General features: G+C 47.7%; 1 protein-coding gene across 1 annotated transcript in view; it reads left to right on the top strand.

Moving 5' to 3' along the window:
* Window positions 1-16,742, top strand: part of IFT80 (intraflagellar transport 80) — a 70,340-nt gene that overhangs the window by 10,272 nt on the left and 43,326 nt on the right. Inside the window, exons 4-7 of the mRNA XM_054175559.1 lie at window positions 378-488; window positions 3,631-3,699; window positions 13,925-14,034; window positions 16,060-16,149. Of these exons, the coding sequence (XP_054031534.1) occupies window positions 378-488; window positions 3,631-3,699; window positions 13,925-14,034; window positions 16,060-16,149 (380 nt within the window). The remainder of the gene's footprint in view (window positions 1-377; window positions 489-3,630; window positions 3,700-13,924; window positions 14,035-16,059; window positions 16,150-16,742) is intronic.

Here is a 16,742-nt window from a genome sequence, read left to right as displayed (position 1 = left end):
AGCCTATACACTTTTGACAATGAAATTACATCAGGCAGTTGTGTCCCCAGAGAGACAGGCAGAGTTCAGAGGGACAGAAGAAAAATGAACAGGCAAAACAAAGATCAGAAATACCAAAAGGGGAGGGGAAAAAACCAAAACCCAAAAGCCAACAACCAAGCCACAAATCCAAACTGCATCTCATTTACAAGCTCTTCTGCAAGAGCTCATTCATTTGGGGTAAGGGCAGCTGTGAACACCCTAATTGCATCTTCTGTTCCTTTGGTTTTTGGCTGTCAGTTTCTTGGTTTGTGCATTTTTTAAGCAGAAGATGCCACCATTGCAGTCCTAAATACTGATTCACAGATGAGATCTCCTGTTCTGTGTCTTTTCTCCAGGGAAGTTCCACTTGATTTCCAAGCTAGGAAGAGTAGAGAAGAGCGTGGAAGCCCACTGTGGAGCTGTACTAGCAGGAAGGTGGAATTATGAAGGAACAGCACTGGTTACAGGTAAGTGTCCTTCAAGTGACCAAGGGAATGGGTTGAAGCTTGAGGAAGGCAGGTTTAGACTGGAGATGAGGAAGAAATTCATTCCAGGGAGGGTGGGGAGGCACTGGAACAGGTTGCCCAGGGAGGTTGTGGATGTCCCCTCCCTGGAGGTGTTGAAGGCCAGGCTGCATGAGGCCTTGATTGACCTGGACTGGTGGGAGGTGGTCCCTGCCCATGGCAGGAGGTTGGAACTGGGTGATCTTTAAAGTCCCTTCCAACCCAAATCATTCTAAGGATCTATGAATTTATTTGATGTATGACCAACCCATGACATTAATTTAATTTAGTCAGGTCTGTGACTATTTGGAGACAGAGCTGAGCAGAAAGGTGTCCCTGCTGCCTGCAGGGGGTTTGGACTAGAGGTCCCTTCCAACCCAAATCATTCTGTGGTTCTATGTTCTGTACTTCATAAAGGAGAATATTTGACAGGTTTTTTTCTTATCTATAACAAAGAAAAGTTCCTGAGTTGATAGATTCATCTCTATACATCTCACATTTGGGTGTTTTTTTAGCCAGCAAAGTTTAATGAGGCCTCCTGAGAATCTTGAATCCTGGTTTTATTGTGCCTCTCTTCCCTTATTATTAGGAGTGGTGTAAATCCAGCTGCAGCCTAACTCTCTTCTCAGTTGAGGCTGGGAGAGTGATCTCCCAGTGGCTGCATCTCTGCATCTCTTTTTGTCTTAAATCTTTTGGTAATTAGTTGCTTTTGGCATTTTTATCACAAACTTCTATCTTGATGTTAAGGGGAAGCTAATTGAATTTCCTCTGATAGACTTCTCCTTTATGGGGTTTCTGTTGGTGTCAGAATTTTCTGCAGCCTCCTGTTGATCTAGCACAGCTGATTTCTTTGGACAAAATCCAACTCAGCCCAGAAGTAGTGAAGATAATGTTGGATCTGCTTGTTTCCAGACTCAGTCTGACTCTAAAATGCTGCTTCAAGGAACTCTGTCTGGCATGTTCCTCTGAAATCCCAGAGGCATGGAAAAATTGTTCTTTTTAAAGACAGATTTTTGCCTCAGGAACTTCTCCAAAGAAAAAGTAAAAATTGCCTTTTCCATCATCTTTTTTTCCTTCTCCTTTTTGAAAGGCCTTATGGGGACTATGGGAATTCATCAACAGTGTCCTCTGAGAAGCTCACAACTCTTATACCATGAGGAAGAGTGAATCATTAAGGATACTGTATCAGTTAACACATTCTGTATGGTTCTAATTGAACACAAATAGGATCACAGCATCAGAGGATGTTAGGGGTTGGAAGGGACCTCTGGAGGTCATCAAGTCCAACCCCCCTGACAGAGCAGGACCCTGGAATCCAGCACAGGTCACACAGGAACACATCCAGACAGGGCTGGAAAGGCTCCAGAGAAGGAGACTCCACAGCCTCTCTGGGCAGCCTGCTCTTGAGCTCTGTGACCTTTACAGTAAAGAAGTTCTTCTTCACGTTGAGGTGGAACTTCCTGTGCTGTAGTTTATATCCATTGCTCCTGGCCCTATCAGAGGGTACAACTGAGCAGAGCCTGGCCCTTTCTTCCAGACCCCCAGCCCTCAGCTATTGATAGACATTGATCAGATCCCCTCTCAGTCTCTCCTCTGCAGACTGAACACCCCCAGGTCTCTCAGCCTCTCCTCCCCAGGCAGTGCTGCAGTCCCTTCAGCATCCTTGGAGCCCTCCCTTGGACTCTCTCCAGCAGATCCCTGTCCCTCCTGAACTAGGGAGGCCAACACTGGATGCAGTTTTACAGGTGGGGCCTCACTAGGGCAGAGTAGGGGGAGAGGATAAGATGTCTTTATATCTTTCTTACACTTTTTAAACACTTTCAAGTTGCATCAACCAGCTAGAAAAAACTCAGATCTGGTAAGGAAATGATCTTTGAATGAAAGAATGGTTTTAATCATCTGGGTGCACCTTTTTCCTCATGAATTTCATCTGAGAGGCCTAAATGAGGAGGCCCAGAGCTCTGCTTTTAAAATATGATAGCAGCCTGGGAAATCTGTGTCCTTAATCCATACTGACCTCTGCTGCATGGTGTAGAAGAACTTTAATGAGCAAGCTGCACTTCTTGGAAACCCCAAGTTATGCTATAAAATTTAAGCCTTCCAAAAGGAGCCTTCAGTTATCTTCAGTTTCACCATTTATCAACTGTGAAGCCTCCAGTTTAATACATAAAATCTGCTCCTACTCTCTTCAGACTCCTCAGAGACTCATTTGTTCAGCCTGCAGGCCATTGAACTGTAGATAGATGAAAAGTACTAGTGATGCTGAATAGAAAATACAGAACTTGTCTAGTGATGGACTTGCTCCTCCCAGGGGCAGCTTCAGATAAGAAGTCTGCAGGGATTTTCAGGAGAGGAAGAGACCTGTTGATAGCAGCAGAATAGCCTTAAATACTTCTTCCTAAATATGATATTTATAGAATCATAAAATCATTTCAGCTGGAAGAGACCTTGTAAGATCATCAAGTTCAACCATTAAGCAACACTACCAAGTCCTCTGTTAAACTGTGTCCCTCAGCACCACATCTGCATGGCTTTTAAGTCCCTTCAGGAATGATGATTACACCACTTCCTCCATGGACTGTTCCAGGACTTGAGAACCCTTTCACTGAAGAAACTGTTCCTAGGGTCCAACCTGAACCTCCCATGGTGCAACTTGAGGCCATTTCCTCTCATTCTGTCACTTGATACTAGAGAGAAGAGACCAAACCCCACCTGGCTCCAAATGACTTTCTATGAGTTGGAGAGAGCCAGAAGATCTCCCCTCAGCCTCCTCTTCTTCAGGCTGAACAACCCCACTTCTCTCAGCTGCTTTTCACTTGCCCTCTTCTCCAGACCCTTCACCATTTGGGGAAGCCCTGGGGAAGCTCACTTGTGACTGATTACCAACTGGATTTAAGTCTGTTTGCCACAACTCTTTGAGCTTGGCCAGCCAGCCAGTTTTTGACTCAGTGATGTTAATGAAACATGTTAGGAAGACCACATAAACAATATTTAGCTGGAAGGAGACCTGGACTTCCTTTAATTGTAGTGTTTCCTACTTAAATACAAGAAGGAACTTAAGCTTATTATGGCATTGAAGTTAATGATTCCTGTGCTCACTTTCCAGTTGGTGAAGATGGTCAAGTGAAAATCTGGTCTAAAAGTGGAATGCTGAGATCCACTTTAGCTCAGCAAGGTAAGTTGATTTTCTTGAAGTCCTGTGAGTACTCTCTGATTTGGGGTATTGCCAAGTGCATTGAAAATAACAGGCAATAAATGTGGCAATCATTTTCTTGTTTCAGGATCTTAAGGTCTTTGTAAGTCCCTCTGGATCCCCCAACACTAGAAGGACATAGAACTGTTGGAGAAGGTCCTGAGGAGAAAACAAAAGTTTTCAGAGTGCTGAAAGACCTCTGCTGTGAGGCCAGGCTGAGGGAGTTGATGTTGTTCAGTCAGGAGGAGAGAAGGCTCCGGGGAGACCTTAGAGCAGCCTGCCAGGATTGAAGAGGAGAGCTGGAGAGGGACTTTTGACAAAGGCATGGAGTGACAGGGTTGAAGGGTGATGGCTTCAAACTGGGAAAAGTTGTATTTACATTGAACCTTAGGAGGAAATTCTTCCCCACGAGGGTGGTGAGGCACTGAAACAGGTTGCCCAGAGAAGCTGTGGAGGCTCCAAGCCTGGAAGTGTTGAAAGCCAGGTTGGATGGGTCCTTGAGCAAGCTCTTGTGGTAGGAGGTGTTCCTCCCCATGGCAGGGGGCTTGAAACTGGGGTTGCTTAGCCTGGAGAAGAGAAGGCTCAGGGGAGACCTTCTTGCTCTCTACAACTCCCTGAAGGGAGGTTGTAGCCAGGTGGGGGTTGATCTTTTCTCCAGCAGCAGAACAAGAGGACACAGTCTCAAGCTGTGCCAGGGGAAGTTTAGGCTGGAGGTGAGGAAGAAGTTCTTCCCAGAAAGAGAGGTTGCCCTTTGGAATGTGCTGCCCAGGGAGGTGGTGGAGTCCCCATCCCTGGAAGTGTTTAAGAAGAGACTGGATGGGGTGCTTGGTGCCATGGTTTAGTTGATTGTATGGTGTTGGGTGATAGGTTGGCCTTGATGATCTCAAAGGTCTTTTCTAACCTGGTTAATTCTCTTCTGTTCTCTTCTGTTCTCTTCTGTTCTCTTCTGTTCTCTTCTGTCCTGTCTTTTAAGATCCCTTCCATCCCAAACCAGTCTGGGATTCTACAACAAACAACAAAAACGAAACCTAAATCATAGCTGAGCACAGGGGGAGGTGGATTTTTAATGAGATGATTGTCTTAAGAAAGAAATCTTCAAATTAGAAGTATGATTGCAGCAGTTTTAGACAGGAGGTTCAATTCTACCCTAAAGGATTCTGCACAGGGTGAAGAATTTAAAAAATTGAAAAAAACTAATGATTTTTTTTTAATACCAAGCCACAGACTCATGTGGTGACATTGGAAAAGAAAAATCCTCTCTAAAAGCATTGCAGTAGTGTTTGAAAGGCACAAAGTGGATATAGGTTAGTTCCTGTGATCTTCAAAACTCCCAAGAGCCCTTGGTTCACCTGTTTGACCCAGTGTCTGGTTTATGGAGTCACAGATTGCTTTAGCAGGGAGTTGGATTAGATGCTCTCCAGAGGTCCCTTCCAACCCCCACCGTGCTGGGGCTCTGTGAAATAACTGATTAGTCAGTAAGCATTCACAGAGTCACAGATTGCATTGGGTTGGAAGGGAGCCTCCAAGGGCATCTTGTCCACCCCCCCCCACAGTCAGCAGGGGCCTTGAGTACTGTGTCCAGTTCTGGGCCTCTCAGTTCAAGAAGGACATTGAGACACTTGAAGGTGTCTAGAGAAGGGCATCAAAGCTGGGGAGAGGCCTTGAGCACAGCCCTGTGAGGAGAGGCTGAGGGAGCTGGGGTTGCTTAGCCTGGAGAGGGGAGGCTCAGGGGAGACCTCATTGCTCTACCTGAAAGGTGGTTGTAGCCAGGAAGGGGTTGGTCTCTTCTCTCTAGCAACCAGCACCAGAACAAGAGGACACAGTCTCAAGCTGCACCAGGGGAGGTTTAGGCTGGAGGTGAGGAGAAAGTTCTTCACTGAGAGAGTCATTGGCCTTTGGAATGTGCTGCCCAGGGAGGTGGTGGAGTCCCCATCCCTGGAGGTGTTCAAGAGGGGATTGGATGTGGCACTTGGTGCCATGGTCTAGTCATGAGATCTGTGGTGACAGGTTGGACTTGATGATCTTTGAGGTATCTTCCAACCTTGGTGATACTGTGATACCTCCAACTAGATCAGGCTGCACAGGGCCACAGCAAGTCTGATTTTGAATGTCTGTGGAATGAGGCCTCAACCACATCCCTGGCCAGCCTGTCCCTGTGTTTGACCACCCTCACTGTGCAGAACTTCCTCTGGCTGTCCAACCTAACTCTGCCCTGCTCCGGTTTCAAACCACTGTCCCTTGTCCTATCCCCACAGCCCCTTCTGAACTGTCCCTCCCCAGGCTTCCTGCTGGTCCTGGCAGGCTGCTCTAAGGTCTCCCTGGAGCCTTCTGTTCTCCAGGCTGAACAGCCCCAGTTGTGTCAGCCTGGCTTCATATCAGAGGTTCTCCATCCCTCTGGTCATCTTGGTGGCCTCCCCTGGACCCCTTCCTTCAGGTCCATGTGGCTCCTTGTGTGGAGGTTCCTGAGCTGGATGCAGTTTGCATCCTATCACTACAAACCCTTCCAAACAGCCCTTCAGCTTCTGCATAATTCAGTCTCTGCAGAACATTCTTCTGAAGGGAAACCATTCCTTCCTTGCTGCCCATGGAGGCCTAACCTTGATCTTGACTTTGTACCTAGTTTTTAGCCATACTGCAGCACCTCAGTTCTTCTAGTCCCCTTGTTTTGAAGTCCAACCTTTAGAGCTCCCTTCCAACCTAAAGCTAGCATTTTAAGGTTCTCTGAGCTACAGGTGGATATTTATATACCCTTGGGGTTTGTTGTTTTTTAAATGGCTCTCTCTTTTCACCACCCTTTCTATCATTTTGGTGCTAGTGCAGTGGAGATCCTGAGCTGGATTTTGTTTTGCAGACTGCAGAGGTGGGAGCTCATGTGACCTTTTGACTTCTTTTCTTTCTTTCTTTCTTCTTTTTTCTCTTTGCAGCAAACCACATGCACCTGGGGTTGGGTTAAATGTCAGACCCTTATCTCTGTCTAAACCCAATTATCTGCATTCTTTCTACCCGTGGAAGGCATTACTTTAACCACAGGAGTGAATGTAACATGTATTTCCATTCTGGTAAGGAAGTTCAGATTCAGATGTAATGGGCTGGCTTTTGGGGGTTGTTTTTTGTGTGCTTCCAGTGTCAAGAGCTAAGCCAGCTGAAGGGTGATTTTGGGATGAAAACCACGGAACTTGCAGCACACACTCTTCCCTGTTTCTCACTTCATGTGTTTCAAGGGGTTTTATGCTTCACTCTGCTGCTTTGTGGTTTCATCAAGCTTATGAAGTAAGGGATGTGTTCTAGTTTCAAAAATGCAGGCTGAATTGTCACTGATTTCTTAGAGTTTCTGGGGCTGTAGACAAGTACAGTTGAGCTGCCATGGCACAGAAACCCAGAATGGCTCAGGGTGGAAGGGACCTCAGTGATGATCTACTCCAACCTCCCCACCATGGGCAGGGACATTTCTCAACTGGACTTGGCTGCTCAAGGCCTCATCCAGCCTGGCTTTGAAGACCTCCAGGGAGGGGACATCCACAGCCTCCCTGGGCAGCCTGTTCCAGAGTCTTACAACCCTCATACTGAATAACTTCTTCCTCAGCTCCACTCTAACCCTACTCTGCCTCAGCTTCAAATCTTTCTCCCTCGTCCTGGAGAAGGAAAAGTCCCTCTGCAGCCTTCCTGCAGGATCCCTTCATCTATTGGAAAGCAGCTCTAAGATCCCCCTGGAGTCTTTTCTTCTCCAGGCTGAATGCCCCCTGCTCCCTCAGCCTGTGCTCACAGCAGAGCTGCTCCAGCCCTTGGATCATCTTTGTGGCCTCCTCTGGACTCAGACAGCTCTGTGTCCATACGCTGGGGACACCAGATGAGGTTAAGTGTCTGTTTGTATTTGTCTTAGATAGCTCCTGTGAGCCTCAGAAAGCTTTTAAATTTAAAGCATCAGATTCCCACAGACTCCTCTGTAAGCTGCTGACATAGCTGGGATCAGGACAGGATCCTGCAGGAGCTATGACATTGTTTGAGAGAGGTATGTCATGGCTGAGCTAATTTTTCACCTCCTTTACCACATCCTTGGGAAATGAAAGGATTCCCAGTGCTAGCATTTTTTCTGCTCTTTGTATTGGAAGTACATTTTGTGGCTCTTACTTTGGATGGTGGTCCACATGGTTATTCTATCTTTGCATTTGGATTCACTGCAGAAACATGAACATGCATTTCCCCCCTTTTTAGTACTGAAAAGTACTTACCAGGAGGTACTCTTGCCACATGTCCTTCACCATTCCCATCCCCATCTATCCTGTCTGTGGGCACCACTGGCAAGAAGCTTTCCCCATCCTCTTGCCACCCACAGACCCTTTAGCTCTTGCTGAGCATTGAGAAGATCCCTCCTGAGGCTGGTCTGATCCAGGCTAAGCAGCCTGTCTAGTTGAGAGGTGTCCCTGCCCATGGCAGGGGGTTTGGAATAGATGATCTCTGAGGTTCCATCCAAGCTAAGCCATTCTATGGTTCTGTGATGTTTATTATGAGGTGGAACTTCTGTTTTAAAAGATAACTACAGTCTCCCAAGGGAGGTGTTGGATTCCCCTCCATTACACAGTTTCAAGGCCCAGCTTGACAGGGTGCTGGGCCAGTTCATTTAAACTGTACTCTTACCCTGATAGGTTGAACTGCATGACCCCTGAGGTCCCTTCCAACCTGGTATCCTATGAATCTACATCTGAAGTGCAGCTCCTGCCACAGAGAGACATAAAAATTGCCTGAAGTCATGTTTCTGCTCCTGTGAATGTAAAAAGTCTCACCCAGACTCACTGCTGTGAGCTACCAAAGCATCTGCTGTGGCTGGAAGTGGCAGAGTGACTTCTCCATCACTCCCACACTCAACCCTAGTCTGGCTCCTTCTCTGCTGCGTGCATTGGCCAGAGGAATGATTCATCGTGAGGCCTTGAGCACAGCCCTGTGAGGAGAGGCTGAGGGAGCTGGGATTGCTTAGCCTGGAGAAGAGGAGGCTCAGGGGTGACCTCATTGCTCTCTACAACTACCTGAAAGGTGGTTGTAGCCAGGAAGGGGCTGGTCTCTTCTCTCTAGCAACCATCACCAGAACAAGAGGACACAGTCTCAAGCTGTGCCAGGGGAGGTTTAGACTCGAGGTGAGGAGAAAGTTCTTCACAGAGTCATTAGCCATTGGAATGTGCTGCCCAGGGAGGTGGTGGAGTCCCCATCCCTGGAGGTGTTCAAGAGGGGATTGGATGTGGCACTTGGTGCCATGGTTTAGTTGTCAGGAGGTGCTGGGTGACAGGCTGGACTCGATGATCTTTGAGGTCTCTTCCAACCTTAGTGATACTGTGAGGCTGTGACCGTGGGGTTAACATCTCCTGCTGGAGCACTGAGCCGTGAAAAGCCCACCCTTGCTTCTTAGAGCTGTGCTTCAGATCTTCTCTCACTCTACCTTTCCACCTCCTTTTTTTCAGAGACCCTTTTCTGCCCTGCCAGCCTTGATCACCAGTGCAGTTCCCTGCAGCTGGTGCTTGCTGCTGAATTCTCCTTTTCCACAGCAGTGCAATGTGTTGGCAGCCTTTTCCCAACCAAGTTCTCGTTAAGTGCAGAAGGAAATGAGTTAACTTAGCTCCTGCTGTTAAGCCCTGGAAATTGTGGTTAAGTAGTCAGCCATCATAAAAAAAAAAATAAAAATAATAAAATAATGAAAAGTTCAACATTTGGTTTAAATATAAAACCCTTTCTGATTGTTAAATCAGCATTAGAGCAGGGCAGAAAAATGGGTTTATTTAGAATGTCTCTGCAGCTGGTGACAGAATTTATGTCATTTTCAACAGGAATTGCTGCCAGGAGGGGAGGAAAAAAAACCCCACTGAGTGCCAGATTTACTTTAATGTATGTTGCATGTTTCTGGGAGTTGTCTCCTCTAATGGCTGATGAGTGGAAGAAAATAATTTACATAATTCTCCCATTTGCAAGTAATGCAAAATAAATTTCCTTCCCCAAAGCAAATGTGGAAGGTACTAAAAGATTCAGGAGCAGTGATGCTGGGTCCCAGGTTAGAGTTTGGCTCTCTGGAAGCTCTAAAGCAAATTGAGTGTGGAGCTGATGGGGCTGCAATTAAATCAGGGGGTTTATTCAGGGAGGAAATTCAGCAGCTTAAGTGGTAAGGTATGAGATGAGTTGGGGACAGTTGAGGTAGCACTTCAGTCACTCAAATGGCTAAATCTCATTCAGACACAACCACAAAAAGCTATTCCTGAGTCAGTTTTTTGAAATGGAGCTAAATGTGTGTGGTACAGAAGTGCTTGGGTTGGAAAAGCCCTCCAAGATCATCCAGTCCAACTATCAGCCCAGCACCACCACTAAACCCTGTCCCCAAGTGCCATGGCCACAGGTTTCTTAAAACTTCCAGGCATGGGGACTCCCCCACCTCCCTGGGCAGCCTGTGCCAATCCCTGACCACTCTAGCAGCAAAGAAATTGTTCCTAATCTCCAGCCTAACCCTCCCTGGCACAGTTGCAGGCCACCTCCTCTTGTTCTGTCACCTGATAGTAGGGAGAGGAGACCAACCCCCACTGCACTTCAACCTCCTCTCAGGGAGCTGCAGAGAGCACTGAGGTCTCCCCTCAGCCTCTTCTCCACACCAAACACCCCCCAGCTCCCTCAGCTGCTCCTCCCCAGCCCTGTTCTCCAGACCCTTCCCCAGGTTTGTTGCCCTTCTCTAGACCTGCTCCAGCCTCTCAATGTCCTTCTTGGAGTGGGGGAAATATGTCCTTGAAAATGTCACCCTGAAAGAGCATTTCATAAGTCGTGTTGGTTGTGTTTTGTTTTATCACCATAAGTTAAATATCTATTAAAAAATTGTTTATTTGCTCAGTGGTAATTAATTTGATCAATCTGATTGTCCTAGAATTCTAGGCTGATTTGGGGTTGGAAGGGACTTTAGAGCTCATCCACTTCCAACCTCCTGCCATGGGCAGGGACACCTCCCACCAGCCCAGGTTGCTTAAGACATCATCCAGCCTGGCCTTCACCCCCTCCAGGGAGGGGACAGCCACAGCCTCCCTGGGCAGCCTGTTCCAGTTATTCCTGCTAATTCCTAATAATATTCCTGAATCTTGGTTACTAAGTGAAATAGGTGCCTAAGGGAAGTCCCTAAAGCATGAGTCCCTGTGAATCACAGAAGCCTTTCAGTTGGGGAAGCCCTTTAAGTTCATCCAGTCCAACCATTCTCTAACCCTGCCAAAGCTGGTGCTAACCCATGGCCCTCAGCACCACGTCTCTGCCTCTTTGAACCACCTCCAGGGGTGGAGATTCAACCAGGCAGCCTGTGCCAGTGTCTGAGAACCCTTTCAGCTGACAAGTTTCTTCTCATGTCCAACCCTAAACCTCCCCTGAGGCAACTTGAGGCCATTTCCTCTTCTCCTAAGTGCATATCTCTGAGAATTTAGGAGACTTTCTTTCCATTTCCCTCTTCAAACACCAACATTCAGATTGTAACAATTGCTCTTCCCAAGGTTTGTTCTTTGTCACACAGGTCTTCTGGGGCACAGTTCAAGTTGTGTTAATGTGGATGGGATATTTTGAGGTGCATTGGGCTGTTCTAGCTCACCTCCAAATCAGTTCCAGAAGGAGGCAGATTTCCTTTATGTCCTGTATTGTACCTCTGACATCCACATGGGCTTCAAGAAGGCTAGGAAGGGACTTCTGTCAATGGCTTGTAATGCTAGGATGAGGGGGAATGGGTTGAAGCTTGAGGAGGGGAGATTGAGACAGGAGTTTGGGAAGAAATTCTTGACAGCAAGTGATGCTGCAACAGGTTGCCCAGGGAGGTTGTGTTGAAAGCCAGGCTGGATGAGGCCTTGAGCAACCTGGTCTAGTGGGAGGTGTCCCTGCCTATGGCAGGGGGGGTTGGAACTGGATGATCTTTTAAGGTCCCTTCCAAGCCAAACCAGTCTGGGGTTCTACAATCTTGGAGTACCCAAAGTGCGTTACATCACTCAGGCAATTCAAAGGCTTGGATGTGGCACTCAGAGCCATGGTTTAGTTGTCAGGAGGTGTTAGGTATTAGGGAATAGTTTGGGCTTGGTGATCTCTGAGGGCTTTTCTAACCTGGTTGATTCTGTGGTTTTGTGATTCTCTGACTCTCCTAGGGGATGCCCTTGGCAGGGCTGAGCCTCCCTGGGGCTCATTGAGGATGGCTTTGCTTTCAAGTGGTCCAAACCAGCTCTGTCCTTCTTATCTCCTTCCCTGGGGGGTGTGCAATGTTCCTGAGTGGGTTGGGAGTAGGCACCTTGCAGGCAGCATGCCTGAGGCTGTGTCCCACCACCCCAACTCTTCTCTTCTGAATCCTCACTTGACTTCATTGAATCAAAAAGTGGTCTGGGTTGGAAGGGGCTGGAAAGAGTGGTGGAGCATTGGAGCAGGCTGCCCAGGGAGGTGGTGGAATCCCCATCCCTGGAGGTGTTGAAAAAGGGCTTGGATGTGGCACTTGGAGCCATGGTTTAGTTGTCAGGAGGTGTTAGGTCATAGGTTGGACTTGATGATCTCTGAGGTCTTTTCCCACCTGGTTGATTCTGTGATTTAAACCTCGTGCCCTCAGAGTCCTCATTGCTACTGCTGACAATATGAAGCCTGTCTGAGAAAGCCAGGGGCCTGAACCAAGCCTTCTCCTTCCCTTCTCTGCAGATAAGGCAGCAAGCTTTACAAAGAGCAAAGGAAAGAGCCTGACAGGGACTTAACTGCAGAGCCTCCCTCCCTCCCTGCACTCTGCAGAGCTGAGGCCATGCTGAAACTTTGCTGCCCATCGTTGCAGAGCTGATTGTTTGGCCACTCTCTTTGCTGAGCCTTCTGAACTTCATTTGCAAGGCATCAAGTAGCATTAAGACTTTGATTCTTCTTCTTCAGGGGAGACTTAATCCTGTCAAGTGCTATGGAAAATATTTGGAGAGTTGGCAAGTCTGATTTTCCTTTTTTTTTCCTGGATGCTCCTTCCATGCAATTTTTAACTTTCTTCTGTTTTCAAGGAAAGCAGTTTGGAAACTGCACTAGAACATGGGTTTAAAAGGGAACAGGCAGCTTTAGTGGAGGGGTAGCCTGCAGTTCTCAGTCTGCCACAGAGCAGTGAATTGGGGGGGGCAAAAAAATATCTCTGAAGTCTGTGGGCTGCTCTTTCTACTTTTATTTGTTCTCATGTGGGTTTTAAGATACTTGTGGAGGGGATTTGGGGTTTTTTAATAGGTGCAGCAAAGCAGGTCTCTTGTTAGAGGCTTCATTGTAGGAGTCTAAACCTCTTAAAAAAAAAGAATCCTTCAGGTGCAGGAATAATTTATCTGCAGTAATCATTTAGGTGCAAGATTGATTAAGGCTGGCCCAGATGATCCTTGGGGGGGCCCTTCCAACCTGGCATTCAGTGATTCTGTGATTGTGCAATACAAAGGTGTTTTTCTGCCCACACTTGTGTCCACTTGTAGAATCATAGGCTCTTTTTGATTGCAAAAGGCCTTTAAGATCATCAGGTCCAACCAAGTTTTCCCTCCTGTGCAGATGGAACTTTCTGGGGTCTAGTTTGTGCCCATTGCCAGTGGTGACTGGGCACCAGTGACAAAAGTCTGGCTCCAGCCTCTTGACCCCCACTTTAGATACTGAGAAGGTCTCAGACTGAGACTCAACAGCCCCAGGGCTCTCCACTTTTCTGCCTCACACAGGTACTCTAGGCCCTCAGCACCCTCATAGGCTTTGTTGGACTCTCTCCAGTAGTTCCCTGTCTCTCTTGAACTGCTGAGCCCAGGACTGGACAGGGTACTCCAGATGTGACCTCCCTCGGGTCAGAGCAAGGTGGAAGGAGAACCTTCCTCAGCCTGCTGGCCACACTCTTCTCAATGCACCCCAGGACACCATTGGCCTTGGCCATGAGGGCACACTGCTGGCTCAGGATGAACTTGTCCCCCAGCACTCCCAGGTCCTTCTCCACAGAGCTGCTTTCATCTCCCCTCACCCATCCTGGTGCAGGGGCTTGCTTCTCCCCAGGTGCAGACCTTACACCTGCCCTTGTTGACCTTACAGTGCAGTTTCTGCATGGTTTGCTCAGAGAAGCCCTAAGAAATAGAAGAGAATAGAATAGAATAGACCAGACCAGGTTGGAAGAGACCTTCAAGATCATCATGTCCAACCTATCATCCAACCCCACCTATAAACTAAACCATGTTCTCTCTCTTCCTGCCCACAGGAACTCCAGTGTACTCAGTAGCCTGGGGACCTGATTCTGAAAAAGTTCTCTACACTTCAGGGAAGCAGCTGATTATTAAACCTCTTCAGCCAAATGCCAGAGGTTTGCAGGTATCATTTATGGTTGTCTCATGCTTCCAGGAGGAAACCTTTTCTGCCCTATCTGCACTTCTGTCAAAGAGAAGATGTTTGTGCTGGAATTTTCCATGCAATTCATCTCCCACTCATTTCTGCCTTCTCCCTTTTTTCTTGCTTTTCTGTGGTTGCTCATTTCTTTAACCTGAAAAAAAAAACCCAGTTTTATTCTGGATGTTCTTGAGGCAAGTGAATTAAGCATTTACCCACACAAAGAAAAAGCAAAAAGACACAGGAAGCTTTCCCTTCTGCTGCAAAAAGGCTGAAAGATGGAGGTGCAATCATTCAGGAGATGCTTTTAGTGCAGGGTGTTCATGTTTGCATTCTGCCTTCTTCAGGCTGCATTTTGCTCCAGAAGAGAAAATGTCTCTGCATTGGTACTGTTGGAAACTCAGATCTGTGCTGCAGGGGTAGTAAGTGATGGATAATAGGAAATGGGGTGGAGAATGGGTGGAGAGCAGCCTTGAGGAGAAGGACTTGGAGGGGCTGAGGGGTGTAAAGCTGGACAAGAGCCAGCACTGAGCACTGCCAGCCCAGCCCCAGCCTGTCCTGGGCTGGGGCTGATCCCTAACAGTGTGGGCAGCAGGGGCAGGGAGGGGATTCTGCCCCTCTGCTGTGCTCTGCTGAGACCTCCCCTGCAGTGCTGGGGCAGCTCTGGAGTCCTCAGCACAGACAGGGACCTGCTGGAGCAGAGCTAGAGGAGGCCACAGTAATGCTGGGAGGGCTGGAAGCCTCTGCTGTGAGGCCAGGCTGAGAGAGTTGGGGTTGTGGAGAAGAGAAGGCTCCAGGGAGACCTTAGAGCAGCCTGCCAGGGTGTGAAGGGGGCTACAGGAGAGCTGGGGAGGGACTTCTGACTAAGGCATGGAGTGACAGGACGAGTGGAGATGGCTTCAAACTGGAAGAAGCTGGATTTAGATGAGACATGAGGAAGAAATTCTTTACAGTGTGGGTAGTGAAGCACCAGAGAAGCTGTGGAGGCTGCAAGACTGGAATTGTTGAAAGCCTTGAGCCTGAAGCCTTGAGCCAACCTGATCTAGTGAGAAGTGTCCTTGCCCACGGCAGGGGGTGGAAGTGGATGATCTTCAAGGTCCCTTCCAACCCAGACCATGCTGTGATCCCTCATTTCTGATGCCTGAGAACTGCATTTTGTGATCTCCTCATGAGATGTGCTTGCCATCTCTTAGTGTTTTCTGAGGGAAGAAGCTAAATAAGGGACATTGTTCTTCTGGCTCCTTTTTTACAGTAAGCTGGTTATTATTATCTACTTTTTGCTTCTCATGGTTAATAACTGCATTTTCTGATGGCTTTGTGAGAGATGCCTTGAGCAGTCTGGTCCACTGGTGAGGCCACACCTTGAGTCCTGTGTCCAGTTCTGAGCTCCTCAGGTTAGGAAAGAGGTTGAGCTGCTGGAAGGTGTCCAGAGAAGGGCAACAAAGCTGGGGAGGGGTCTGGAGCACAGCCCTGTGAGGAGAGGCTGAGGGAGCTGGGGTTGCTTAGCCTGGAGAAAAGGAGGCTCAGGGGAGACCTTCTTGCTCTCTGCAACTCCCTGAAAGGAGGTTGTAGGCAGGTGGGGGTTGGTCTCTTCTCCCAGGCACCCAGCAGCAGAACAAGAGGACACAGTCTCAAGTTGTGCCAGGGGAGGTTTAGGCTGGAGGTGAGGAGAAAATTCTTCCCAGAGAGAGTTGTTAGCCATTGGAATGTGCTGTCCAGGGAGGTGGTGGAGTCCCCATCCCTGGAGGCATTCAAGAGGGGACTGGATGTGGCACTTGGAGCCATGGTTTAGTAGTCAGGAGGTGTTGGATGACAGGCTGAACGTGATGATATCTGAGGCCTCTTCCAACCTTATTGATTCTATGATTCTATGGCAGGGGATTTGGAACTAGATGATCTTTAAGGTCCCTTCCAGCCCAAACCATTGCCTGATTTCATGCTGGCTGTGAAAAGCAGCAGCTGTCAGCCTTGCTGCATCTACATTTACCTTACCTTTCTTTCCCATTTCAGTGGAGAGCCCATGATGGATTCATTCTGAAAACTGACTGGAACTCAGTTAATGACCTTATCCTTTCTGCAGGGGAGGACTGTAAATACAAGGTGAGCATTAGTTGACTTCTTAGTTGGAAACTAAATCACTAGAGGAGACATTCCACATTCTGCTCTTTTCTCCTTTGAATAATACTTGCCTGGCACATTAGAGGAGATAAAGCTGCTCTGGTCTGCTACAGGAGCCTTAGATAACCCCTTGGGAATTTTTTGTTTGTGTTGAGGCTATCCAATATCCAAAATAGAAAGCCCATGGTTCTTCCCTGAAGCAGGAACTTGCTTTTACTTCTATCAGCTCTTGGTTCTGTCCTTCTCCTAAGTGGCTGTGATAAAAATGTCCTTAATTGAGACATTAAAAAAAGAATATTATCCAAGTGTTGCAATCAAATGACTCCAATCTGTGACTGAGAATCTGCTCAATGCTTAGCAGTGTCTAAAGGGTCAGGAGGTGAGGAGAAAGTTCTTCCCAGAAAGAGGAATTGGCCACTGGAATGTGCTGCCCAGGGAGGTGGTGGAGTCCCCATCCCTGGAGGTGTCCAAAAAGGGATTGGATGTGGCACTTGGAGCCATGAGTAATGAGGTGTTGGGTGACAGGTTGGACTTGATGATCTCTGAGGTCATTTTCAACCTTATTGATTCTATGA

The sequence above is a fragment of the Dryobates pubescens genome, chromosome 32, assembly GCF_014839835.1.
Source record: "Dryobates pubescens isolate bDryPub1 chromosome 32, bDryPub1.pri, whole genome shotgun sequence".
Lineage (NCBI taxonomy): Eukaryota > Metazoa > Chordata > Aves > Piciformes > Picidae > Dryobates > Dryobates pubescens.
Note: the sequence above shows the minus strand (reverse complement) of the source record. Positions and strands in the feature narration are given on the sequence as shown.